General features: G+C 38.4%; 1 protein-coding gene across 1 annotated transcript in view; it reads right to left on the reverse strand.

Annotated features, from left to right (window-relative positions):
• The window catches only part of NDP1 (Tetratricopeptide repeat (TPR)-like superfamily protein), a 309,667-nt gene that overhangs the window by 218,474 nt on the left and 63,802 nt on the right, over window positions 1-27,391 (reverse strand). Inside the window, exons 2-3 of the mRNA XM_089445760.1 lie at window positions 17,948-18,074; window positions 16,353-16,426 (exon numbers count right to left, since the gene is read on the reverse strand). Of these exons, the coding sequence (XP_089301886.1) occupies window positions 16,353-16,426; window positions 17,948-18,074 (201 nt within the window). The remainder of the gene's footprint in view (window positions 1-16,352; window positions 16,427-17,947; window positions 18,075-27,391) is intronic.

The following is a 27,391-nucleotide window of genomic DNA, read 5'->3' on the forward strand; positions in this document are numbered from 1 at the left end:
CTCCAGCAGCTTGGACGCAATTCAGAGAGAGGCCATTCCTTTGCTATTCTGAGTGTATTTCTTCAGTTGCCTTGTGCAAGTCGAGGTACCATCTTTCTGATCACCTCCTGTACTCATTCCATTGCTCAGTATAATAAAATGGCTTAGCATTTCTCTCTGCATTTCTTGAGTATCTGCTTGTATTCCGTGTTTATATTATTATATGTTGCATCATTGTTATTTTCCTTTCCCGATTACTCTATCATTTGCACGTATTGGGTTGGAGTTGCTTGGGTTTAAGGGATATCCTTGAAACAAGATATTATAGTCAGTTTGAAGGAACCTGGAAGGTATGATGACATAGATTAATGAAGTAAATCTGTAATAAAATTGATCAATTGGAGTAGATAAGTTGTGTGCATGACAACATCTATAATAGTTTTTCCCTCTAATGGGAGAGCCACATTGTAAAGTTTTCCATAGGTGACTAACTATATGCATGAATTATGGATAACAAGATGTATGATTAGGCAATTTTATTAGGTTGATGTCTTAAAACAGGAAATGATAAGCGGGTTACATTTGGTAGCCATTTTAATGAATTTATTTATAGGGTAGTGTATCAATGCTATGCTTTTAAGAGAGGAGGAAAAGAAACCACAATGACTGGAGGTGAGAAATTAAAGTCAATTTAATAAAATAGAATGAAGTGAAGAAATTTCCATTTTTGAAGCTAGTACACATGGAATATTAGGAAATTAAGACAAGGAGAAAACTACAAATATATCTATGAATATCTGGTAAGAGGAAATGAAGGGATGTTCTATCAAGAAGAAATTTCTTTTTAGGGTATTGATGAGTGGACTGAGAAACATGATTGGTAATGGTCATAGTGATGATCTACATAATTTAAAAGTGTGAAGATATGAAGTTGAGAAGTTTTGTTCCCATAGCGTTAAAAGAAGTTATTTCCACAGAACACCACACATTTAAATTTTTCATGGACAATGATGGTAGTAGTGTTTCCAACTGTTTCAAAATCTAAAAGAAAGATACTATTTAATGAGCAAGAATCTCTTGCCCAACTTGAAGTAGGTTAAATTTACGTAAAAGCAATCAAGTGGTATTGAAATAGGAACTTGATGAGATAAGAAAATATTTGTTTGTGGATGAAAATGATAATTGTTAAGTGATGTATGTATAAGTCAACATGGATCAACAAACCCTCATGCAAGTAAATTAACCATGATATAAAATTAAATCATGATGACCTAGTGTTTATACGCAATTGCCTATAGCGGTATTAGAATCGGTAAGCCAAAGGGTAAATGGATGTAAAACCAAGGGATTTTAATTGTAAGATAGATGATTTAAAAAAAAAATGATTGTATAACTAGTAATATCTTAACAATGAATTTCACCAGAATTTCCTTGGTGAAGGCAGAATATATGACGAGAGATTAAGACTCAAGATGATGAGGCTCATGTGAAATTTCATGATGTACTTAGATGATTATACCTATGGTGTAATTGGTCAACTTCCTAGTTGAAAGAAGTGGAAATGATTATTGAAAAAAGTAATTGGTATCTTGATGAAAACATAACACTAATAACACTGAGGAGATAACATAGATCCTAGATGGATGTTGAATAATCATAGTTCATAGTTGAATGTTTGTAAAGTAAATGAAATTGATTTTTTTGATGAATCATGATAAGAATGCTTATAGAGTATTATGCTATATTTGATAAGTATTGAGATGTTCTCATATTGATGATGTTTCATGATATGAAGGTATGAGGGTGATCATGCACATGTGTTTCATATTTATATAGTTGTTACAATAGTGATGATGTATCCTTGTGATGATGATGATATGCATAGGCATTATGATGTTATGTCAAGGTATATTGACAATATATTCATTTACTACGTGATGATAGGTATTTAATGTTGAATACTCATGATGGATATGATATGCATAATGTGGCATAGGAATTATGATGCTATAATATGAGGTTTATTGACATGTGGTTCATTTATTATGTGAAGTCATGATATGTCTTTGATGCAAATATGTTGATGTTATAACTTATGATGGTATTTCATGAGGTGAAGCATGTGATAGTTGTGTACAAATTTATGACATGCATGAGCATGCAGTTCGTTATTATTCATAATGTTGCGATGACATGCAAGACTTGGCATGTGGATTATTTTCTATGATACTATGATGGTATAGCTAATGCATTGGTTGCATGTTGAGGTGTGATGATTGACAGGACTCCACAAATGGGCCGAGAGGGCCAGTTTATTTGATGATCTCGTGTGAGCCCATACACACGAGGGAGAATAAGTAACACCATATGGGCTGGGGACAAACTCAATCAACACTACATATGCCAGTGGTTCCTTTGTCTTGTGTAGCTCTTGATGGATAGCTCTTGAAGGGCTATGGGACCATCTTGAGGAGGCCAAGTGCCTGATGTTCTAGGCTAGGTGCCTGTTATTGGATTGGGATGCCGAAGTCTGGTGGGGGTGTAAGGACTTCGATGCCTGGGGCTGTGCGCCTTAGTAGTTGTGGAGGGAGTGGGCTAGCCTTGCGAGATGCCCGGAGTCATTGAGTATCGTACTGGATGCCTACCTTGGGGCAGATGAGGTCTGAGTCAGGCACGACCCTTGGAGCCAGCCTTGGACTAGGATACAGACCAGGGAGGCTTATGCCTGGTTCCAAAAGTGGGATAAATGACAGAGATTCCTTGAGATTTCCCGGGTGTTGTGAAACTTTCGATGCCTACTGGTTATACTAGTTCAGCAGAGGGTGTAGGGCAAACATGAAGTAATAAATAACTAAATAAATAAAATATTAAATAATTCAACTTAACTTCGGGACGAAGTTCCTTAAAGTGGGGAAGTATGTAATGTCCCTTATTAATAAATAATAAATAATATAATATAATATTAAAATACAAGAAAATAAATAATAAACAATAAATAAAAAATAGTAATAGTAAATAAATAATAAAATAATAAATAACAATACTAAAGCTCTAAATAAATATAAAAAGAAATAAAACAAGAACGTAGTAAAAATCAGTAAAGCTATCAAAAAGTAAAAACAAAAGAAATAAAACAAGAAAGCAATAAAGTTGCATGTAGACACATGGAGTGTGTGTATGTGGTTCCCCTTCTAATGTTTGCTCTATTTAATAGATGGTGAGGAAGATGAGAGGCATTCCATCATTCCATGATTCCACCATCCATTCTCTTGGGAGAATAGTGTTGTGAGACAATGATACCCTGGCAGTAGTACGTTGATTGAGGGCTCAGGGGTAGCCAGTTGTAGCAAGATTTTGTGCAATTGAGCCTACGGTTGGGTGGAGAGTCGTCTCCAAAACCTTGTTGCAGTTAGCAAACTTCAACTAAAATTATAGGTAAGTGTCTCTACTCATAGTTTTGAACTTTGATGTTAATTAGTGGATAATTGCATGTTGATTACTTGATTAATCTAAATAATTACATGTTTATTTTGGGCTGTTATGGAGGGTAAACCCCAACCACCACACCTAGATGTACAGGCTATTTTAGACAAGTACCCTGCAGTGTTTGGGGACATTCCACCATGACGGCCACCTAACAGGGGGTATGAGCACACCATTGAGCTCGAACCAGGAGTGCAGGCAGTGATTACGACTCCATACTGACATCCCAAGGCTTATCGAGATGAGATCGAGAGGGTTATTCATGAGTTGTTGGCATTAGGATACATCAGGCCCAGCTCTAGTCCCTTTGCTTCATCAGTTGTCCTGGTGAAGAAAAAGGACAACACGTTGAGGATGTGCATTGACTATAGAGCCTTCAACAAGAAGACGTTGAAGAACCAATAACCCATTCCCCGCATAGATGAGTTTATGGATGAGTTTAGAGGAGCCAAGTACTTCTCTAAGATAGATTTGCGTTCGGCGTACCATTAGATTCGAGTGAGTGATCGGGATATCCCCAAGATAGCGTTCCAACATCACTAGGGCCATTTTGCGGTTTTGGTTATACCCTTTGGGCTGACCAACGCCCCAGCCACCTTTCAGTCTTGCATGAACCACGTGTTCCGCAAGCAATTACGCAAATTTGTACTGGTGTTTTTTGACAACATATTGATCTATAGCAAGATGTGGGAGGCGCATCTGCAGCATCTCGAGGAGGTGCTTCACATTTTGGAGGGGCAGCAGTTCTATGCAAAGTTGTCCAAGTGTGAGTTTGGGCTTACCGAGATGCTCTACCTGGGCACATCATTGGAGAGAATGGAGTGTGGGTGCATAAGGAGAAGATTAGGGCCATCCGAAATGTGACCGAGCTGAGGGGGTTTGTAGGCATTTGCACCTACTACAGGAAGTTCGTAAAGGAATTCTCACAGCTAGCAACACCCCTCATAGACTTGACCAAGAAGGGGGCATTCGCATGGACTGACAGGGCACAGGCAGCATTTGAGCACCTCAAGGAGGTGATGAGCAGTTGCCCAGTTTTAGCTCTGCCTGATTTCACTCAGCCATTCACCTTGGAGTGCGATGCATCGGGTGAAGGCATTGGCGCAGTTTTGTCACAAGGGGACCACCCTATAGCTTTCGAGAGTCGGAAGCTCCTTAATCATGAGAGGTTGTATTCGATTTATGATAAGGAGATGTTGGCATAGTATTTGGTTGGTAACAGATTTAGAGTGAAGATTGATCATAGCAGTCTTCGCCAGTTTTTGGGGCAGAAGGGCCTCAATGATACAGAGCGGAAGTGGGTCAGCAGGATTCGGGCCTACAATTTTGACATAGAGAATGTCAAGGGCAAGCATAACGTGGTGGAAAATGTCCTATCTGGGAGGCCCACGACACTTTCCCTCATGAGCATCTGCCATGATTGGAAAGCACAGCTGCTGGTGGAGTACTCCAAGGATCGTAAGTTGTGTGAGATCTTGGAGGGTACCTATGGGGATGAGCGCTACCGTGTGATGGCAAATGTTATTTACTACAAGGGGCGCATTTATTTGGTTCCCAATTCACCGTTAAGGGAGAGGATCCTCCTCGCTGCCCATGATTCACCATTTTCAGGACACCATGGGTACCTAAAGACCTACAGGATAATCAAAGAGTGCTTCACATGGAAGGGCCTCAAGGGGGGTGTGTTGAGGCATGTATAGCAGTTCAAGGCCTGCCAGAAGAACAAGGGGGAGTTGACTCGCCCAGTAGGGTTATTACAGTCGCTCCCTATTCTGGAGGGGAAGTAGGGCAGCATCTCGATGGACTTCATCACAAGTCTTCCCATGGCACAGGGTCATGATTGCATCTACGTGGTGGTGGACAAGTATGCCCACTTCTTTGTTATTCCCGCCAGGTACTCTACTTCTCAGGTTGTAGAATTGTTCTTCAGGGAGGTTTTTCGGTAGCATGGTCTTCCCAAAACCATAGTGAGTGACAGGGACAGCCGCTTCATGGGAGCTTTCTTGGCAAGAGCTCTTCAGGTTGGTGGGCGCAGAGCTTACACCCAGCACCAGTTACCACCCCCAGACCGACGGACAAACCAAGATTGTTAATAACTGGTTGGATGGTTATTTGCGGAACTACGTGATAGGGCAGCAGCGAGCATGGGTGAGATGGCTACACTTGGGGCAGTATTGATACAATATTGCCTATCACACGTCCATTGGTATGTCACTTTTCCGTGCTTTGTATGGGTATGATGCTTTATCTTTCGCTGACATTGTTTTTGGAGACAGTCGGGCCCCAAGGGAAAAAGATTGGATATAAGAGAGCCAGAACATTCTTAAGGCTCTCAAAGATAATTTGCAGATAGCCCAGAACCAGCAGAAGGTGTATGTAGGCACAGGGTTGAGAGACACTTTGAGGTGGGGGACCTAGTCTTCTTGCGCCTTCAGCCTTATAGACAGTCTACGCTGAAACAGAAGGGGGCCGAGAAGCTACAGCCATGCTTTTATGGCCCATACTAGGTGACCAAGAGAGTTGGCGAAGTGGCATGCGAGTTAGAGCTACCACCTGGGAGCAAGGTGCAAAATGACTTCCACGTTTCGTGCCTCAAGAAGTTACTAGGACAGTGTGTGACAACCACTGTTGAGTTTCCCCCACTAGATGATGATGGGCATCTAATTTTGGAGATTGGGGCTATTTTGGAGAGCAAGGAGAGGAGATTGAGGAATAGAGTCATCAAGGAGTTCCTAATCAGATGAAGGAAACTGCCATATGAGGATTCTACTTGGGAAGGTGAGCAGATATTACAGCATCCAGCTTTGCAGTGGCTTGGGGACAAGCAACATCTTGGCGGGGAGGATTGTGGTGTTCCCACTTAGAAAGGTTGCTAAGTGAAATATAAATTTTGACCAATTTTGTCAATATTTGGGTGGCAACTTAGGAAAAGTGGGTTGTGGGGTCCCACTTGCGAACATAAGAAAAAAGGAAAAATCGATTTGCTAGTGGAAGGTGGGGGCCACCCCAAAAAGAAATATGCTCCCCTTGGCTAATACGTTGTCATGGAGGGGAGACAAATGGGGAAATCGGATGGGGCCCACATGGGGTAATTGGAGGCTCAATGACTAAAATAGGAGGTGCACTCTTCATTTGAGCATCTTTGATCATTTGACATTCACACTTGACTAGCACGCTTGAGCTGAGAGCCAATTTTGCATGGGTTGTTAAGCACACGAGATTTTCAAGCGAGAATCTCACCCTACCTTCGGTGGAATTCAAGTGCCAACCCAAGGAGGTGACCTGCATCACATTTGACTTGATCAAGAAGCTTGCCAAATGAATTCGTGGAGCTGGTTCAGCAAGTTGGAGGCAGGAAAGAGGAATACGCAACATTTGGAGGAGCTAGTTGTGGAGCCAGGAATTTGTTGGACTTTTAGGGACAACGTAGGGCCATCATTTGCTAAAGATTTGGAGTGTTTTTGGGGCTCCATTTTGCGTGAGAATGTTGTGCCAAGCAGCCACCACTAGGAACTGTGTGGGCCTGCATAGTGGTACCTTCATACCACACGTGGGAGCTTGGGAGAAGGAGGCATTAAGGGCTGAAACTTGTGGGGTCATTCCGGAAGGGAATTTGCTGAGTATTGCAACCATTTTGGGGACCATCAACAACGATATTTTTAGGAGGGATGATATTCCTAGTCGCTGGAGGAGTGAGTGGAAATTGGACCGAATTTCAGAGGTTAGCATTTGGCCAAACCCTTTCTGGGTTTTGGTGGGTTATTGATGGGGAGACTGGGGTTCATTTCCCAGAATTTTCTAAGCACATGAGGAGGACCTAGCAGCCATTCCTTACAACCAGCAGTGAAGATTCTAGGGCCAATGCAGAGCTTTTGTTGGGGACAGTTTCCTAGCGATTGAGAAGTTGATTTCATCACCTAGGTCTTGTTAGCTTGCCTTGAGCAAGCCCAAGTGCATATATTCCAATCTCATATTGTACCCCTTATTTATCATAATAAAATGCCTCAGTTTTGCGCAAATCTTGGAGTTTTTCTGGGTGTTTAATATTGTGTGTAATTTGTGTGTGTTTAGCTATGCATGCTTTGTTTATCGTTGTTAATTTTCCTTAGGGATATTACATTCTTTTTGCGTATATCATTTATCAATATAACCATCTGATCTGAACTTAGTGCAATATACCCATTGACAGCCCATCCGTGTCTTATTTGGAAGTACTTCAAATCAATGTTGCGAACATCAGCATTGAGATAAAATCGGCAAGGGTCCAAAAAACCAAAAAATCGTAAAAATCAGGAAAATATCAGTAAAAATCAGCAAACATCAGCAAAATTAAGATACAATAAAAATATCTTTAAAAATTGACAAACATCAACTAGGCCAAAAAATCATGATTTCGAGATAAAATCAGGATGTTATCGAGATGTTCGCAACACTGCTTCAAATAACTTCCAAGTGTTGTTTTTTGAATGCAACATATTCTACTTACATTGCATCTCTCCAATATTGTCTCTATTTTGCCTCATTAAAAAAATTAAATCGTAAGAATGAACAATATTACTCATTAAAGCAAGATTTACCTATTGGAGTGGTTTTGACCTTGTTCTTCTCTCATCTTGGCCTATCTCATCTAGATTTGAATCTTAAAGAATCTAATAGAACCATTTTACCCTTTTCTAACATTGACTGCCATCTTTTCGGGACTCATTTCCATCTTATGCTTTCAACTCCAGTTCTGATTTTCTTCCTCCTCTTCTTTGTCCTCTCTTCTTCACCTCCTATATGTGACAGGAGTTTTGAATCTAGGGTCTTCACCATCACCCTGTAAATCTTCATCTTTCCATTCAGATTTGTGCACATGTTGAGGTCTCTCTTCAAAAATTACATTTCTACCTAGAACAACCTTTAAACTAGATCAAACAATTTGTCTGCATTTGATTCAATGCTATACCCAATAAATACGCATTTCCTACTTTTATATTCCAATTTATATCTATATTTGGTACATGTGCATATAGGCCAAACAACCAAAAACTTTGAAAAACTTTACCTCCAGTTTCCTTCTTGACGAAAAGCTTTAGGACTCTTATACCACAAACAACCTTTGTCGGACTGCAATTGAACAAAAATATTGTTGCCTGAACTAGTGAACTACTTCAGCCTAAAACTGATCACTAACATGACACAATTTCAGCATGCACCTAGCCATCTCCATAATTGACCAACTCTTCCTCTCTGCTACCCCATTTTTCTGTGATGTTTTGGAAAAAGAAGTTTGGTTCTAATACATTGTTAAACTATAATAGAGAATATGTAAAAGACAATTGAGAGAAACTAAATGAGACATATATCATATCAATATGCATCATATTACATAAAGTGGGATGGTATATATATCTAGCAAGTCCCATTATTCTCATTAAGTACCACTCACCTAACTTACCTAATATTATAAATACATTAACATAAATGTCATTTATGACATAGTACTTATTTTCACTTTAGAAATTATGATTTTGTAAATACATTAATTCTCGTTCGATTAAAAAGAAAAAAAAAAAGCATTACAATATCTAACACAAATACCCTTCATTTCCATTCTCGAAAGCCCAATTACACTCTACAGTTATATCAGCCTCCTCTATAGATAAGTTGACATAACATTGTTGAAATTTCTATGTCTGACACGTTAGAAACCCTTCATGCACTTTACTGATTTATTCCTACCTACTTGTTCTGTTAATTAACAAGCTATTTACCATGTAAATACTGGAAATAAATACAAGTACATGCTCAACACATTACAGATCATCAACTAAAGGAAATAGAAACAAGCACACAAGTGACACCATTATTTTTTGACTAATGTCCCCAGGAAAACCCGATGCGGGAAAATCGGTGCAGCTATTTGAGGGTTTGATTTATTAAGCAATTTCAGAATACAATCTGAGTGCCAAATCCGGCTCACCCACCAGAGAAAAATCTCAGCAGTAGTGCCTCTCTACTCGGAAGCAAATATTTCGGCTAAAACCCGGATAAACACTCTGGTAGCTCCACAGCTCCAATCTGCCCCACGAAACCCCAGCGTCAGCCTCTCTCTGGCCCAACATTAGCCCAGCGTCACTCTAGCTTGGCCTGCGTCATCCCCTAGAGGCACTGCATCAGTCCTGTGGCCCTCTGCATCACCCACGCTGGCCCTCTGAGGCACTGTGCAACTCCAGGTTGCCTCTACGTGAGCCCTGGCTGGCTCTGCGTGAACCCTTGGCTGCTTCTGCGTCCCTCTCTCTAGCTACTGCGTTGATTCTCCCAGTGCTATCTTTGCCTCTTTGCTTCTGTATTCACTGCCCCTCAGCTGCAACTTTGATCACTCTCTCAACTTTCTCAACAAACCCAGCCCTAGAAAATCGAAAGCTTGATCTCTTAGTGTGTTCTCCAAGTGACCCTCAAGCCTCCTCTTATACTTTTCTCGTTGATAAATTAATGGCCGAGATTAAGTCCCTAATCAACGGCTAAGATTACATCTGGCTTGATCCATGACTTTTAGACCATTCTAACACAGTTTTATATTTATTATTAATTCACATTAATATTTTATTTTCCCTAAGTTTAGACTTAGGGACTCCATTAAAAATATTAATTATTTTAATATCTGCCAAACTGTTTAGAATCGGCCTAAACCCTTTCTAGGTATTGGAGATCTCATGTGCCTTAGCCTCTCCACCAATTTTCGTGGATATAGCACATCCGACGTTGCCCCAAATCAACACATTTACCCTGCCAATTTTACAAACCAAATTTGATATTAAATGTGCTAAATTTAAGGCAAATTTAAAGCAAACTTTAAAATTCAAAGAAATTCTAACTCCAAACTTAAAAAACAAGAAACCTGTGACTTAGGTTGCATCTTGTTTCTCTTGGCATTGGATTGCCTATAGGAGGTTCAAAATTCTGTTGCAACTCACTATCAGAGACTTCCTCCCAGGTTGCTAGCTATTGACCACTCTGTGTCAACGACCCCATGGCAGTACACCCCTTTATTCACAAAAGGGATCTATCATGTTCGAGTGTTCACATCATTCAGATTTCATCATCAGTCGGCAATTTGTTAAAGATGTAAACCCATTCAGCATGGTTATAATGTAAATGATCTTAGTAAGACCATCATATATGTAACAACCTAGGCAAGCATAGTATTTTGATGACGATTTCTACCTTAGGAGGTTTTTTGTTTCGCTGATTCATCTATGTCTCTAGACACAAATGATCGGCAGAGTTTTTCCCTCCAACCTCAGCCCAAAGCTAGGGTGGATTTTTTTATCGAGTCATTGTAAAAGTAATTTGGGAATACTCCTAATTAATTGGCTAGATTATTTTATTACAGATTACTTGGTCTACTAGATCATATTGTGTCAGAGAAATGGGTGAATGTTGAGGGTCTATAACGATGGTGTTCCCCCTTCGTGTATTAAATTGTAAAATCTTCAAGTAAAAAATATTTAGTGCATGGTCCCTCATAATTAGACACCATGGCTAAATATTTGAGGGTTGGAAAAATTATTAATCCCCTCATAAGTCAATTAATTAAATTTTCTGGCAAAATTAAATTAAATCCTAAGCCAGAAATTTAATTAATTTGGTGTCATGGGTAAAATTAAATTCTTCAATGATGAAATTCGTGGGTTTTAAAGAAGTTAATTTTTGGAGGTCCCTGGCCAAGGGAATATTGAAGAAATCAAGAAATTCTGAACCCTTGGACTTTGGTGGTTAAGTCAAAGTCAATTTTTTTAGGAAATTGGCTCAAAATAATTAATTTTGAGTTAATTAAAAATCAATTATATGAAAAAATCGATTTTTCTTCAAAAAATTAAATAATTTCGACAGTGATGATTAAAGATTAATTAAATCTTTATGAACGTCAAGATTAATTTGACAGGGATCAAGCCAACTAGCCATTGGAGATTTTACCTATAAATTAGAGGTCGGTGTCAGTCAGTGTTTTCATCCGATCCTTGAATCATGCACTAAGCTCTCAAGTTCTCTTGTATAATTTTTTTGAATTAATACAAAAGTCTTTGGGGTTTCAACTTGCGGTGGTGTTCCTCTTCATGAATTTATGGTAACATTGCTTTAATTCCTGCTTAATATTATGTGAAAACTATAAATCAATAGCTCTCTTAGAATAATTTGAATACAGGTATCTTATTCAGTTTGTTGGATCTAGGGTAACATTTTTAATTTTGATTGAAGTAGCAGGTATCTCTATTTCTTCGTAATTTTATTGTTTTTTATTTCTCTACTTGGTTTGATGTTTGATCTAGTATTTGCGGGAGATCTCTCAAGTCTTCGTTGAACGTTTGGGGAGGGTCTTCAGTTGGACCAATGAACTCTCAGCATATATTTTCTAAAGAGCCTACTTGATATAAGCTCCAGGATTTATCTAACGATAAATTATTTTTCTGCAGGGTGTTTTTGGGCTAGTACCTCTCTAAAATTTCAGAATATTTTAAATATTTTGTGGAAAAATTAATAGATCTAGCTAATAAGAGCCTTAAATTATCGGATCTAGGAGCGGAGTTGGACTCATACTCCTCAAATCTGATAGATCTGCAACCTTTGTGCATAGATCTGTAAATTTTTTTTTTAGATCTGAAAATTTTCTAACTTGGGTTTCTGGAGTTTTATTCATTATTGTATATCTGGGATCTGGGTATTTTTTTATTTTGTTTCGCAAGTGCGGATCTGAAGGAAAAAATTAATTTGAAGCCACATCTAGACCCTGGAGGACAAGATCTAGCCTCAATACCATTTTGCAGGGACATTATTCAAAATTATTTTCAGTCTGAGGGTTTCAAATTCAGATCTGAAGTTTTTCTAAGAGCAAACTTTAAAGCAGAAATATGTTGGCTTAAAACTTAAAATTCTGGGCAACAAAAAAATTCAATTTTTTTTTATAAATTTATGGGATTCTTGGGCTACCATTTTCTGCTGCGTTTTTCTCCTCTGTGGAAAAATTCAATTTTTTTCATCCTTCTGCTGCTGCATTTTCTCCTTGTTTATCCCTTTGCCCTCATTTTTTTGCTTCTTATTTCTGTGTTTTTCCTCCCTCCACTGGTTCTTCTTCTCTCTGCAAACCCTCACGCGTTTCCTTGCTTCTTCTCCTTATTCACGACCCTCCTTTCTGCGTGGTCCCCTCCTTTCCGCACTGCCATCCCTCTTCTTTCTGAGCTCCTTTCCCTTCTCGCGTCCCATATCTTCTTACTCCCTGTCGGCTACCTGTCTTCCCTCATCCATGTCTTCCCAACTCCTCTCTACCTCTATTCTCAACCACCCTAACCCTTCTCTTGTCTGCCCCGCGTGTCTCTCTTCCGCGCTGCCTTTCTTCTCTGTCTGCACATCCTTTCCTCCATTCCTTTCTTCCCTCGCTCTCCTTCGTATCTCCATTCATGCGTCTTCTCTTTCTCCAAGCAACTACCCAAGCTCCTTCGCTCGAATCCTCCTCCTCGCGTCCCTACATCTCTCTTCCGCCACCTTCAACCTGCAACCCTACGCTCCTCCCTCGACTTTTGTGTTTTCATTTTGCTTTCATTTCTTCCCTTTGTTTTTTTTAAATTGTGTTGTTAGGGTTAAAGTCTCACAAACACAAAAATTCGATTTTTTTTAATGAGTTGCTTTTCCTTTATTTTCTTTTATTTTCTCTTCTTTTGTTTAAATCCAAAAGAAAACTAAAAATAAAAATAAATCATTTTTCATTTGTTGATTTTTTTTAACGTTTAAAAATAAAAATTAAATCTAAAAAGAAGGCTTTAATATTTTAAATTGAATTTTTTATGTGGCCTTTGGCCCATTAAAAATTAGATTAAACTTTTTGCCACATTAAAAATTTTATTCATAAAACTTAGCACATTAAATTTGTCGAAGAAATAATTATGTTCTAAAGTTCCTTTTTGGGGTTTTTGTGTGAAGGGTTTGGGATTTTTTAAAATTTTTTTAAATCTTAAAAGCGAAATCTTTTAAGGGATTAAAAATATAAAATAAAATTAAAAAAAATAATAATAAATAAATAAATAAAATAAAAAATAAAAATTCTCTATAGTCAAAACAAATTTAAATATTTTTTAATCATCTCTACAGTTTGACTATATGAAAGCAAGAAATTTTTTTCTAGATTGGGGTCACTTAAGAAAAAGCATTTTAATTCTCGAATTGTTAAGTGTTTAGCATTTGAATTTCATGGTTCTACATGGTAATAAATTTTCGAAATTTAATTATTTTGCATGCTAAGGTTTTGAACATTTTCTTATGCTTGACATTTATTGAAATTGCTTGCCATTAATTAACTTTAAGCATGGTGTTAGTTGCTTGAATTATTGGATATTGCATATTATAATCTTTGAGAGTTTTTCAAGTAATTTTTTAGCACTCTTTCATGGAACTGTGGTAAATTACATATCTTTCGTTTCTTAAATTGAGTATTTTTTAGTATCTATTGGCATTGATATTAAATTGTGAAGAAGCTTTTGTTCTCTTTGAGCTATAATTGTATTAAAAAGTTTTGAATTGATAAGTTTGTGGTTTAATTGAGCATTATATTGTGATATCGTTGAGAAGTTCATCTTTCAGCTTTTTGTCTAGTGAGATGAATATTTATTTGGGCAATTAAAGGTTTTGGGGCTTATAACTCTAAAGCAGATCGTGGCATAAGCATTTTTCATCCTTGAATCTAACTTCATCGCATTTTCTAATCATCTCGTGCATTTGCATATTAAGTTAGTTCTGCATAATTAAAATTTACTTCCAAGCATAAGCTTGGTCGATAAGATAGGTACCCATCCATCTTTGTTTGAGAAGCCTGCTTTTAATAATACTTAAAACAGTGACCTTGCAGTTGTCAAAGCCACAGCTCTCTGTAGCACCGGAGGCACCGGGTATGTTAAATTTTCAGAAGAGGTATCGTTAATCACACCTTAGTGTGCTTCTACTTATCTTCTCTCTGCCATGTACTACAGAATCAGGGTCAGTGTAGAAAGGATGGAAGGGTTTACACTTAGATAGACATTTAACTAAAATTAACCAAGGTTCCTACATCTCAAATTAGTTTTAGGATCTGCACTTCATATAAGATAGTTATTCATCCAGGCAGCAGTTGTTAACCAATTACTTGGTCTTAAATTTCATAGAAAGATAGTTGACTCCATAAGGTACTTGTATCAATTCCTTAAATCTAATCGAATCCTATAAGTCTTGCTAAATATAAAACAAGTATTTGGTTGCTTCACTGTGTCTCCCGAGCTGGTTGGTTCCCAACTATTTATCCTTCATTCCATTTCCATAGGGTCTACCCTCGTTAGCCTACTATTGGGAGACAGCTTAAACGGAAAGATTGGGGATCAAGGTGACAGCCCCTGATCTGAGTTGTTGTCGCTATGCCTGGACATTCTGTGCGACAACACTAGCTAAAAATGATGCATCTCTTGGAGGGAATTAGAGCAATATCATTCGAGGGATAGGGAGACTTGGCTTCACCTTTCACACAATTATGGGCTCCTCCACTCTGATCAGTGAGCCATCCACGAACTTGAAAAATTGATGCCAGCCAATTGATGAGCAATACAAATTGAATATGCTTACTCCAAGACCTCTCCAGCAAGATCGAATGTGGTGCTATAACAAGCCTATTTCAAGATATAAGAATTGCAAGTCGTATGACTTTCTTTGTCTACCTTTCTCTTTTCAAGGAACCCTGAACAAAAGATGAGGTCTTTCAAATGAACAAGAAAAATGGATCAACAGCGTCCACATTATACGGTCTTTCAGGCTCTCTTATAGGCTAAGGGTCTTTCCTAGGCTCTTGATCCATCAAGGATTAGCTCCAAGAAGAGACTGTCTAGGACTGGATTCATAGATGATATATGCCCACACTGTGGTTGGGTGGAAACCATTCAGCAAATCTTCTGGAGCCGCAAATATGGTCAGGGTAGTTGGGAAAAAAAAAATTGAACACCAGACATCACATTCAGTACAGCAAAATTTCTTCAAAATCTGCTCTTATAGGTGATGTTTATTCAGTTGGCCCTCTACATTTCAAAAGAGTATGGCAATGCATTAGAGTTTCCTCCTTGTATCTTCTTTAGATCCTTAGATGTAATGCTGGCTGCTTTTTGTGGTTCCTTGTTCTTTAATCTCTACTGCTGAAAATGTCTCCTTGCTTGTGTAGCTGTCCAGTTCAAAGCTAAAGGTATTTTTCTTCAGACAGATGCGAAAGATTGTGAGCTTTAAGCATTGTCAAAGCTAAAGGCCTTTCTTTTGTCCTTTAGATAGACTTGCTGCCGATTGTATATTATTCTTGTAACATGGATTTTCTCTGTTAATATAGTCTGCATTTTCCGCCAAGAATTTCGGAAAAAAAACAGATCTCATCATTCACATTTATTAAATTAAATTTTGTGTCCTTTGGACATTGTGGACTATTCCTTTTTCTTATGAAAGATTACGGCATCCCATGATGACTACAAGTTACGTCACAGAATAAAGGACTAGTAATTTTCTGGCGATTGATAGATAGAATATCACCTCCTGAAAATGAGAACAGAAGTTTGTTTATAGTTTTACATATGTAGTAGGAAACTCATTAATGGTACTTTTCGATCACCTCGCCGCTTTTCTAAGAGGAGCCCCAACAGATTTATAATTACAAGTTTAACATTCTTTGAGAAAGGAGTGTTGGATCAGATAAACCTCTTTATACTTATAGCAATTCAGAAGCCACAACCAATATCTACACTGCTGTGACTTGTAGTTCATTAGAATTCAGACTGTTTGATCCAATATAATTGTTCCGGTAACATCCATTTGCATTCAGTAGCTTGACACGTAATTTTTTAAGGATGACTTACCTCTTATTTCTATCGATGAATATGTCATATCAGCAGCTTGCTTCAGTCTTTCCATAGCATCTCTAATGTCTCCTCTGCACCAACAACCCATATGTTAATCAAACATTAAGCCCTCTGAATATGAAAATTAGAAATATTTTCAAACAATGTAGTAAATGATGTAGCAATACTCTCAGTCCATACTACATAATAGTACTTTAGCCCTTCATGGGCATTTGGAATTGCCTTCATATTGCTGCTTTATTTACCATCTGGAAGCTATGGTGCAGTTATGCGTTTTCAAATAAGGTCAGTTCAGTCCACTCTTTTTGTCACTCTTGACGGGAAGAAGTATGTATGCAATTGTCTGCCAAACGTTACCTATTAATAAAGGATGACAAAGAGTTAGATGCCCTAGCTTACTCTGACTTTACTTCTTCTTTAGTAGCGCTGAGGAAGAGTATATAAGATTCCACTGTATATACAATTCTGTTAATTTTAATTTCAGCTTTGTAAATATCTACTTGTTAATGATAAATATAAGATGCCTTTTTCAAAAAAAAATGATGTCTCAATCATAATCTCAAGTTTTTTTCGTCAATCAAAAGCTCAATATCAAAATATCATTCCCTTAACTTAAAACAGAAAAGAAGCAAGATAGTAATGTCATGTTGCACTTTATTGTAATGACCCATCTCGAATTCCATGCAAAATGGAATATTAGCATGGATACGAGGCATGCATATGATAGTTACATATGCATGCACCACAAATATTGCATTAGTAGGCATACTAATTAAATACCTAACTCAAAAGAAAATTTAAGTTATATTTCTAAGTGAAAGGGTGAAGCGCAATATGGAGGAAAATTCAATCGAAACTGAGAATTGAGCAACTGTTCTTGAAGCTTTTGGGCACGGGGGCCAAAGTGCTTCGATTTTGAAGTATTCTGGAGCTGGGTACTGAGATTGTGTGTATCTGTGTTATTTAATTCATAGATTACTGTTAGAATTTAAATTTTGGTGAGGTCTCTTCATTTATTATATCTTAATAAATTTACCTTGTACTTCAAAATGAAAAAAACATTCTCCAGGCAAAGACTGGATAGAATGAAATGAAAAGTCGGTTCTTAGACAAGTGGTTTGGTTAATGTATAGTTTGGCTACAATATTTCAGCTTGTAAAAACCCATTTAGGGTCTAGATCCAACGATACTTAGGATCCAGATTGTGGGTCATATATTTCAGAAAGCAGTTTTCCTGATTTTCAATCATACTGAAGCCTAGTCAGTTGAAGGATGAGAAACGAAACACATATCTTTATTTCAACCACAGTACACCTAGGATGAAACAAAGAAATTGAGAAAGTCTGTTAAGCTAGCCATGCCATTTACTACTGTGGGAACTTTAAAATGGATAATGATTCCTATACTATTGTTTCTATGGAATTTAATCAACGCTTTAGGTTTGCAAATTACAGCCTACCACCAACAGAAACGAAAAAAAGAAACATCTCTCCTCATCTAAGCTGCTTGAAATTCATATTGCAATTGGCAAACACGGAAATGTTAAAGAGAAGATTCTGAATAAAACTATAGACCATGATCCTATATCTCACCTGTCTACATTAAGTGTTGCCATTGCAAGTAACAACCTCCCTGCAGCATTAGCAGTTGATGCATCATCTCCTTGGAAGATAGAGAGGCCTTGCTCTAACACCCGCAATGCCTCAGGGTACGATGTGGCTTTACATGCAAAAGCATAGTATTGAGGTCTCAATTAATAAAAATTAACCATACTAATCATTATTCCAAAGACAGATATGCAAAGTCACTGATAAATCAAGCATAGCAGCCTGTTCCATTAAACTTGGGTAATACTAATAAATTGTAAATAATTGAAACTTGATTAGCCAATAAAGGATCATTTCCAAACCATGATAAGAATAAAAATGAATAACATGTTGGCCTACAACTAGAGACAGCATCAATACTAAAGCTTCATCTGCACGGAAGCCATTCGAACAGCTAATAGAGGCAACTAAATGTTTGTGGCTTGTTCTGCATCACTGGCATGTCAATGCTAAATACAACCCTGCAACAAATGCAACAAGCAGTAGAATCCGTACACAATAATCACAAAAGATTTCAATCGTACATACAATATACAGTAGGTACAATATAAGAAAAGATTAAATACAACTGTTAGAACCATCCCTTGAAAGTTATCACAAGATATGTTTACCATGGGAAAAGCTCAGTCCTGTTGACTGAACCAGTTGATATTTGAACAACTAAACAAAATTAAAAATGCTCGCAAGCAACAGATAAACATTAACCACCCCTTGCAGGCATCAGGTTTTCAGTGACATGCAAGCACAATCCCAATGCATGGTACTCTGGTAAAGACCCATACATGCCCAGGTAAACATTATGCTACTCTGATGAAAGCACTTGATGTTGTGTAAAGTAGTATCACCACCTTTAGTGCAAATTATAATTGCCAGTTAAGAGAACTATTCTCAAATTCAGTGTTGTGACTTGTGCCCCTCATTTTTCTTTTCCTTTTTGAAAAATACATCTTATATTTCACAGAAAAATATTTACAAACAAGAATGCAAAAAGTGGAAGGGTATAAAAAATGAAGTTCAGAACCTATTCCTGAGTCTAACTAATGCTGAAAGAAAATTTAAATAAGCAGTGAGGTCCAAAGATTTAGCATCTTTGATCCACAATGTTCTTTAGCCAACAATTGATGATGTACCTAAAGTTCTTTTAGCTTCGTCCAGGGATGGTCATTGGTCTATGGCATTGTCTTGTGCTACTCTTACTTGAGTATACCAGCAATATTAACAAAAACAATACCTGAGGGGGGCCGTTTCTGCCTGTGCCCCATCCAAAATGGAAACAGCAACAGAAATACTGTTTATAATTCCCGTTTTTCATTTCTGGTCAAGAAATTCATTTTTCAATAAACGGCCAGTATTTCTTCCTGTTGTTTCTTGAAGGCTTCTGGCCTGTGAGAAACAGCCAGCACAAGGACAGAATAATTCATAAAAATGGATAATGAAATTTTAAAAAATTAGATGAGAAATCCTAGCATCAACACTGGAGCCATCTAGAAGATCTTATGCACTCATGGTCCCAGTATTGCCCCTAAACAGTGCACGCAGATGACATGCACATAAACTTGAATTTGTTGAAGTTGCCGCAGATCAAGTACGTAATCCTCTCAATCACTTTTTTAAGCATTTGGTGTCAAAGAGAAATTTTCAAGGGAGATATTAAAGATCAAAAACTTAAAGGGTGGAAATAGAGATGTACAAAGAAATTTTGGAATACTCGTCTGTGTTTGTCCTTCCCCTCTCCATGTCAAAAGTCCCATATAAAGCTTTCGCAGCATTCACAGGCTTGTCAATAGAACACAGCATTCTTATGGCTTGCCTTGACATGTATTCTACTTGGTTCGCTTGGGATGTCGTATCCCAAATTGTGACTTGTAGATTGGTTCTCTTCGTAATGTGGTTCTCTTGGGATGTTGTTCAGTCTCCACCTGTCCTTTCCCACATACCCAGCATGTCCTCTTCTGCCATTCTTCATTGGGTATCTCATCAGAGAGAGAGAAGATAAGAGAAAATTTAATAATGTCCACAGGCAACCAAAAGAATAGGTCAATGGATTATAGATACAAGTTACTATGAAAGTCACATGGTTCATGTTTGTGTTCAAATTCAGCGAGAATGTAAATTCGAAAAAAAAATGTGGAGACAAAATTAGCCATTAAATTTGTGCAAGTATGTGCGTTTTAAAATACATAAATACTTAACATTTTAGTTTGTGTAATATCCCGAAAAATAATTTGACAATTTTTTTTCCAAAATTTTGCTTCAAAAAATTACACCATAAATTTCTTTATTTAAACCAAATCAAATTGCATAATTTGCACCATGAAATTATTGGCACAATATGATAACCCAGAAATGCTGCAACTCAAAGTTAACACAAGAAATAGTAACAAAATCAGCAAAATTAATCCTTTATATTAAATATGGTTCTACAAACCTGTTACAAACACCAGCAAATATTTGAATGGCTGACAATAGCTCCTCCAACATTATGCCCCTGCAAGAGATATGATTGACCTCTCCTCGTGATCTCCATGTCAAGCCCAATGAGCTGATCCGATTTGATCCCTCCTCTTTGAGTGGCTAGGGTATCTCTCAACACTGAAACCCTTCCTCACTAGATCAGCTAGGGTGGACCACTGACCACCACAACTAACCCTCCACACAATGTGGGCTCTCACCCATACAAGCTCCAAGAGCTCAACTCAACAACAATAAAAACAATAATCCCAAATGCATGTCTAAGGAGTGAGCTCTAATCTCCTTTAATAGTCATGGACTATTAGAATACAATGGGTCTTTTTTTTCTTTTGTTAAAGTGACTTATAATATTTCTTTTTCTTTAGTCATTTTTAATTATTAATTATCCCATAGCCCATAATTAATTTTAAATGAGAAACTCTCCTTTCCCAATGTCCAGAAAAAGGGACATTAAAATCCTCCCTTCCAAAATTGCTTGACCCCAAGCAATTCTAACCCCGATACCAGGATCCCAAATGAATCTGAAGAAATCTTGTTGCATCACTGAGAGCGAATCCAGAATATGTATGCCAGGACCAATTCCTAGATCCCACTACCAAATAGGGAACCTGGAATCTCCAATATCCGAACACTCCAATTGTGTTGTACCCTTGGCTAGAAGTAATCTCCATAAGTTTCCCATGTGATAGGGTGCCAACTCATAATCTGCCTCCAGTCTAATTGTTGGGGTTCTTTGTCATAACAAATGTCAAATGCCACCACAACATCTTTGGAGTCCATGACTTCCCAGAAAGTGCCTCTTCCACCAGTCAGCAACAATTCTTCAAATAAACCACCAAGCTGGTGTTGCACCACTCTGATTATAATTGAGATGCCACTACGCCATAGTTCTAACTTCTGAGTTTTCATGCCGATATACTTACCATCCTGCTCTAACAACCTGCAAGATTGGATTCTCGCTTCCTTGTACCATCCATCCATCACCTTCTCCTTATGTGGGATGAGCAATAATGTGCAAGGTTGCTCATTACTCACATTTCTACTCCCTTGCAATTGTGAACTCCATGTGTTCCAACTTCCAAGCCTTACTTATGTACCTCTGAAGAGGGTTGTTGTACGTCTCACCTCCTGCTCTCATTAAGAGTAACTTAAGAGCATGTTTTTGTTGTTGCCCTCTCAGGTGTTTTAACTGCTCCTCAATACAGAAAATCTCAACAATTTACCTTGCATTCCTAATCCTCCATTCTTCAAGCTCACTTTCTTTCTTCAATATTATGCCCTTTAGCCTCTTGAGTTTTTCCTTTATTTCTACGAGGCCGCTTGCAAGCTCCTACAAATCCACAGCTTCTTCATAGCCATTCATCTCACCCATCTAATCTTAGGTGTCACTGCTTCCATCATCCTATTGTGTAAATGATGTGGATTGTGCTTAACAAGCTCGTTACTCTTCTACTGGTTCCTCATCAGCAAACATGTTTTCTTCTTGGGGTATAGCATTGAACCCACGCTCCATGGTTTCACCTATTCTTTTGTCCTTGGGACCCTTTGACTGCAAGAAATCTTTTCCTTTACCAATTTCTCACTAGTGACCAGCTGTCCTCCCTTCCTGCTGTGATGGACAATTTTGTTTCCTTCCCTTTTGGTTCTTACCCTTGTTGGCATAATGTGTGACCTACAACCCCATTGAATTTAGCTCTCTTTCAGTTAGTTGCCTTTTGAACCATTTAAGGTTGAGCTCAATCAATCTTCTTGAGAGTTCATGAGCAGCAGGTGAAACAACCTGCTCTTTCCTCCAAATAGCCAACACCTTTGATTGCAGTTGCTTGCAAATGAAATCATCATCACCTAAAATCAAAGACAAAATATTTTGCATGCTAGCTTTTACAATGCTCAAATGATATTATCTGATGTTGGTGAAGAAACAGTGGCATATCTAGAAAATCAAATTTCTGCAATCTAGATTGATCATAATGGCACATTCTAGTTTTGGCCACCATATCCAAGATCTTGAGTTTCTTAACAAAGATAAGGTCCTCGATATCATGCAATCCTTGGAAGGTCTCCACAATTAGCTGTAACACCCTTCGTAGACGTCATCGTTGTAGGGGGGAACAGTAGCAGTTATCCTTATGCTCTCACAGAAGCAAGAAGCAACTGCAAGTCTTGCCTCCTTACAAGGATGTTCCATAAACCTATGTTGGATCAAGGCAACCATTGATGGCTTCACTACCCAACTTAATATCCTCCAATCAGATTGTGCTATTTTGGACCAACATGTGTCTAACTCCTCTAATTTAGAGAGGACATCCCCTATTTCCATGAACTTCAAATCTGATCCAAGTACAAACAACCAATTTCGCACTTCCCTTTCTAGATCCCTCGGTTGCTTTTGTTGAAGAGTAATATGGACCCCTTTCAAGAAGGGTTTGTTGATCTACCTTGTTCTTTGCTCCATCAGAACGCCATTACCCAAAGATGTATTGTCAATCTGCTGCAGCGTTTTCACCAAGCTAATTATGGCATTTGTGAGGCCTTATAAGGCTTGTTTCCACCTAACATCCACGAGCCAATAAACTTGCAAATTTTCAAATTGCTCTAGTAATTTTAAGGAATACTATGGTTTCCCCTTTCCAAAACTGCTAAATATGAAAACAGTGATCAAATAATCCCTCCCAAAATTCAAGCGTTTTGTTTCAAAAATTCTATGGCATAAATTTTGCTTGAAAAACACCATAAAATTTCATTCAAAATTTTCACAATGAAAATCATCAGCGATTAAAACAATATGCAACCCAAACTTTAAAATGCTAAAACTCCGGCATTACTTACTAAAGGAATTCTCAAAGGAACCATTACATGAAATTCAAAGATAGAACCTAGTAAAATTGCTCACCCAAAATGTCAGCTCAATCCAACAAATTAATAATCCTCCGCCCCTTTTTATCTCGACCCTGGAAAATGAGCTTGGCCCCCTCGCAGCAATAAACTTCGCCCAATAGAATTAATTTGGCCTAGCAAAATAAGCTCAGCCCAGCAAAATAAATTCGGCCAAGAAAAATAAATCCACCCAAACAAGAGAAATTCAGCCTAGTAAAGTAAATTCAGCGCAGCAAAATATATTCAACCCAGTAAAATAAATTTGTCCCAGCAAGATCAATTCAGCCAAATAAAATGAATTTAGCCCAGCAAGATAAATTCAGCCCAGCAAAATAAATTTGGCTTAGCAGAATAAATTCAGATTAGCAAGACAAATTCAGCCCAACAACATAAATTTTGTCGAACAAGAGAAATAGGGCCCAGCAAAATAAATTTGGCTTCTAGAAATAAACTCGGCCCTACAAATCTTTGTGTATCCACTCAACATAATTCTGGCCAGATCCCGCTACAACATTCCTCAAATAAAACCTTTCAGGTTGGCAAGAAAACTAACTCGGATACCACTGTAATATCCCAAACAAAACAAAGAACAAAAATTTGACAATTTTTTTCTGGAATTTTGCTTCAAAACATTAGACCCTAAATTTCTTTTATTCAAACCCAATCAAATTGCACAATTTGCACCATGAAATTTAAGCACGACAAATAAATTTTGCAATATGAAAACCCAAAAAAGTTGCAACTCAAAGTTAACACAAGAAATAGTAGCAAGCTCAGTAAAATTCAGCCTTATTATATTAAATATGGTTCTCAGAACCTGTTACAAATACCAACAAATATCGAAATGGCTGACAATAGCTCCTCCATCGTTATGCCCCTGCAAAAGATCTGACTGACCTCTCCTCACGATATCCACGTTAAGCCTAATGACCGGATTTGAATTGATCCCTCTTCTTTGAGTGGCTAGGGTATATCTCTCAATACTGAAACCCTTCCTCACTAGATCAGCTAGGGTGGACCACTGACCACCAAAACTAACCCTCTACATAATGTGGGCTCTCACCCATACAAGCTTCAAGAACTCAACTCAACAACAACAAAACAATAATCTCAAATGCATGTCTAAGGAGTGAGCTCTCGTCTCCTTTAATAGTCATGGGCTACCAGGACACCATGGGTAAATACCATAGGTCTATTTCCTCTTTTATTAAGGTGACTTGTAATATTTTTTTTTCTCTAGTCACTTTTAATTAACTAATTATTCCACTGACCATAATTAAATTTAATTGTAACCCAAGCTAATGAAATACTCTACTTTCTCAATGTCTGAAAAAAGGGAAGTGCTTTGCTATTGAGAGGTCACACGTTCAATTCTCTCGACACTCTTAGGGTCAAGCTCCATGGTTGGGTTGACAGGAAGTGATCCTTTCTGGTGGATCTACCTAGTACAAATATTTCGTGGACACACTGATCTCCAAGGTCTGCACACCACATAGGAAAACTAAAAATAGAAAAGTTTGGAAAAAGGGGCATTACAGTTTGTAACTTATATATAAATATTTAATTTTTTAACAACATAACTTATATGGGATTCGTGTCTTGAGAAGCTTCAGTGCAAGCGTCATTTTTGGCAATTCAAAGACCTTCCTTTTGCAAGCAAGTTGAATGTTGTCTCAAGAATCCTCTAGGGCCCCACATTTTGTTTATTCTTGGTTCCTTGGCAAGACTCAATTCAAATAGTTGGAGTAGAATCTATAGTCACTTTCTCGGTCCAAATACTGAGAAGAGAGGTCTTGCAATGGTTCCATAGGCAGTCTGCATTGTTGATTTCGGGTAGCATCGGATGTGCTCTAAGTCTCGAATTTTGCAGGGAGGCTTAGACACATGCATTCTCCAATACCCAGAAATCGTTTTGGGAAATTCCACCGAGAGATAGTTTTATTAAAATAATTAATTATTTTTTAATGGGTCCCTAAGTCTAAACTTAGGAAATTAAAATAATTAATGGGTATTAATCTAATCTGTGGGTGAAACTTCTAGAAGAAGACAGAAATAGAGTCCAAATGATCTGAGCCATTGATTAGAATCTAATTTGTGTCATTGGTTCTCAACTAGAGGATTATAAGAAGGACAGCGATGGGCACTTGGATAACACATAGAGTGAAGATCAGAAGATTGAATTTCTGAAGTAGGGCAGCTTTTGGAGAGGAATTCGAAGTGATCTTTTGCAGTGAGGGGCCAGGATAGCTCCAATTGGAGATTTCTCCTGATCCGAGAATACTCAACAGAGGAGGCAGAGGGAGATCCAGCAGAGCCAGAGAGGCTGACGTAGGGCCACGCAGGGGCAACGCAAAAGAGCAGAGGGAATTCGTAAATTTGCTAGAGAAAATCGATTTCTGGAGCCGGAAGTCAGGGTGTGAGATCGGGAGGGCAGAAGTCAAAATCTCAGAGGCAAATCGATCAGCGAAGAGCAGTGATGCAGTCCCCATTAGCTGTGATGCAGGGCCTACGCAGTGATTGCGTGGAGACTACGCAGAGGCAGCCATGCGTTGTCCATTCAGTGGTTGGATCAGCGAGGATCTCCAATGATAGTGTGAGGTAATTTCACTCATCTCTCTGTTAGTGATATTCTCTGTATTGGATAGCCAGCAAGGCATCCAGATATTGTATTCAGAAAAATTACTTCTTAATAATAAAACCCTCAACTGTTGCACTGGTTTTCCCACGCTAGGTTTTTCCGGGGACATTTGTCCAAAAACAAATGTGTAGACGTGTTGTGTATTTCTTTCTTGCTCAGTTTCTTGTTTCCGCATTTTATTCAAATGGTGAAGGCTGCAGTGTATTCGTTTCAGTGTTTACTGTAGGAAACCGTAAATAATTTTGTTCAATAATTAACAAATAGGAGAAACGTAATCAGTTTTTGCAGTAGGAATTTGGGCATCCAAATTTTCACATGGTATCAGAGCTGCAGGTGAAACAAGAGAGCAGAGTCGGAAGAGCCCAGTGCTGAAGGAAGAAGGGAAGTTGAAGTGTTGCTTGGGCTCTTCCGAAAGAAGGGAAGTCGAAGTGTTGCATAGGCAGCAAACCGAATCCCCAGAGGAATTGAGCAGTCCAAGTGAGGAGGGCAAGGTTTTCGTGGAAATCTCTCTCTGAGTGAGTTGACAAAGAGGTAGGGTTTCCATATCGAAATTTGTCAGTGGCAAAGGGAGCAGTGCAGCAGTAGCTTCGGCAAAGAGGGGTTTCTGTTGAGAAGCAGTTTCTGCAAGCAGTTGCTGGGCAAAAAGACGTCAGAAGTAATAATAGAGACACTTTAGGGAATTTCCTTATCAGTGAATTCCTAGCCAAGGAATTTGAATTCTCATTAGCTTAGCAGTAGCAGGGAGCAACAAATCTACTGACTCCAGCAAGGAGTGCATAGGCTAGCCCAACAACAACGCAAAGGAGAGAGTAGGACATTCGACTGTTTCAATTGGCAGAGATGGCAACCAGTGGATTCATAGATCAAGATAGGTTGAATGGGGCATCCAACTATGTGATCTGGAAGGCAAGGATGTCGTGCCTTCTGGATGATCATTTTCTCAAGATCTACGTTGACAGCATGGTAGATGAACCCATGGATCCAGATCCGCTCAAAAAGCACAAGGGAGAGATGGCGAAGACCAAGCGGATGATCCTCGATAGAGTGAAGGATCATGTAGTCTGTCACATCGCTAACAGAGGGACTGCCAAGGAGATGTGGGATGCTTTGTCGACATTATATCAAGGATCTTCCGAGCAACGGAAGATGTACTTGGAGCAGAAAATGAGATCCACACAGATGCAGAAGGGGGAACACATCAATCCGTTCCTTGTTAAGCTTCAGGAGCCTGAGACGAGTTGGCAGCTGTAGGGTCAACACCTCAAGCTTCTAAGATGGTAAGATTGGCCCTAAATTCAGTTTCAGAGGGGTGGCAATTTTTTGTCCAGAGCATCCTGGGCAGGGCGAATTTGCCAGACTGGGATGGAATGTGGGCAGCTCTTAAGCAGGAAGAGCTAAGGAGAGACTTGGTCAAGTGTAAACTTGACGGGAGCAGCAGCAGT

This window comes from Pinus tabuliformis, chromosome 9 (assembly GCF_031772625.1).
Source record: "Pinus tabuliformis cultivar Carrire ecotype Pingquan chromosome 9, CPIR1, whole genome shotgun sequence".
NCBI lineage: Eukaryota > Viridiplantae > Streptophyta > Pinopsida > Pinales > Pinaceae > Pinus > Pinus tabuliformis.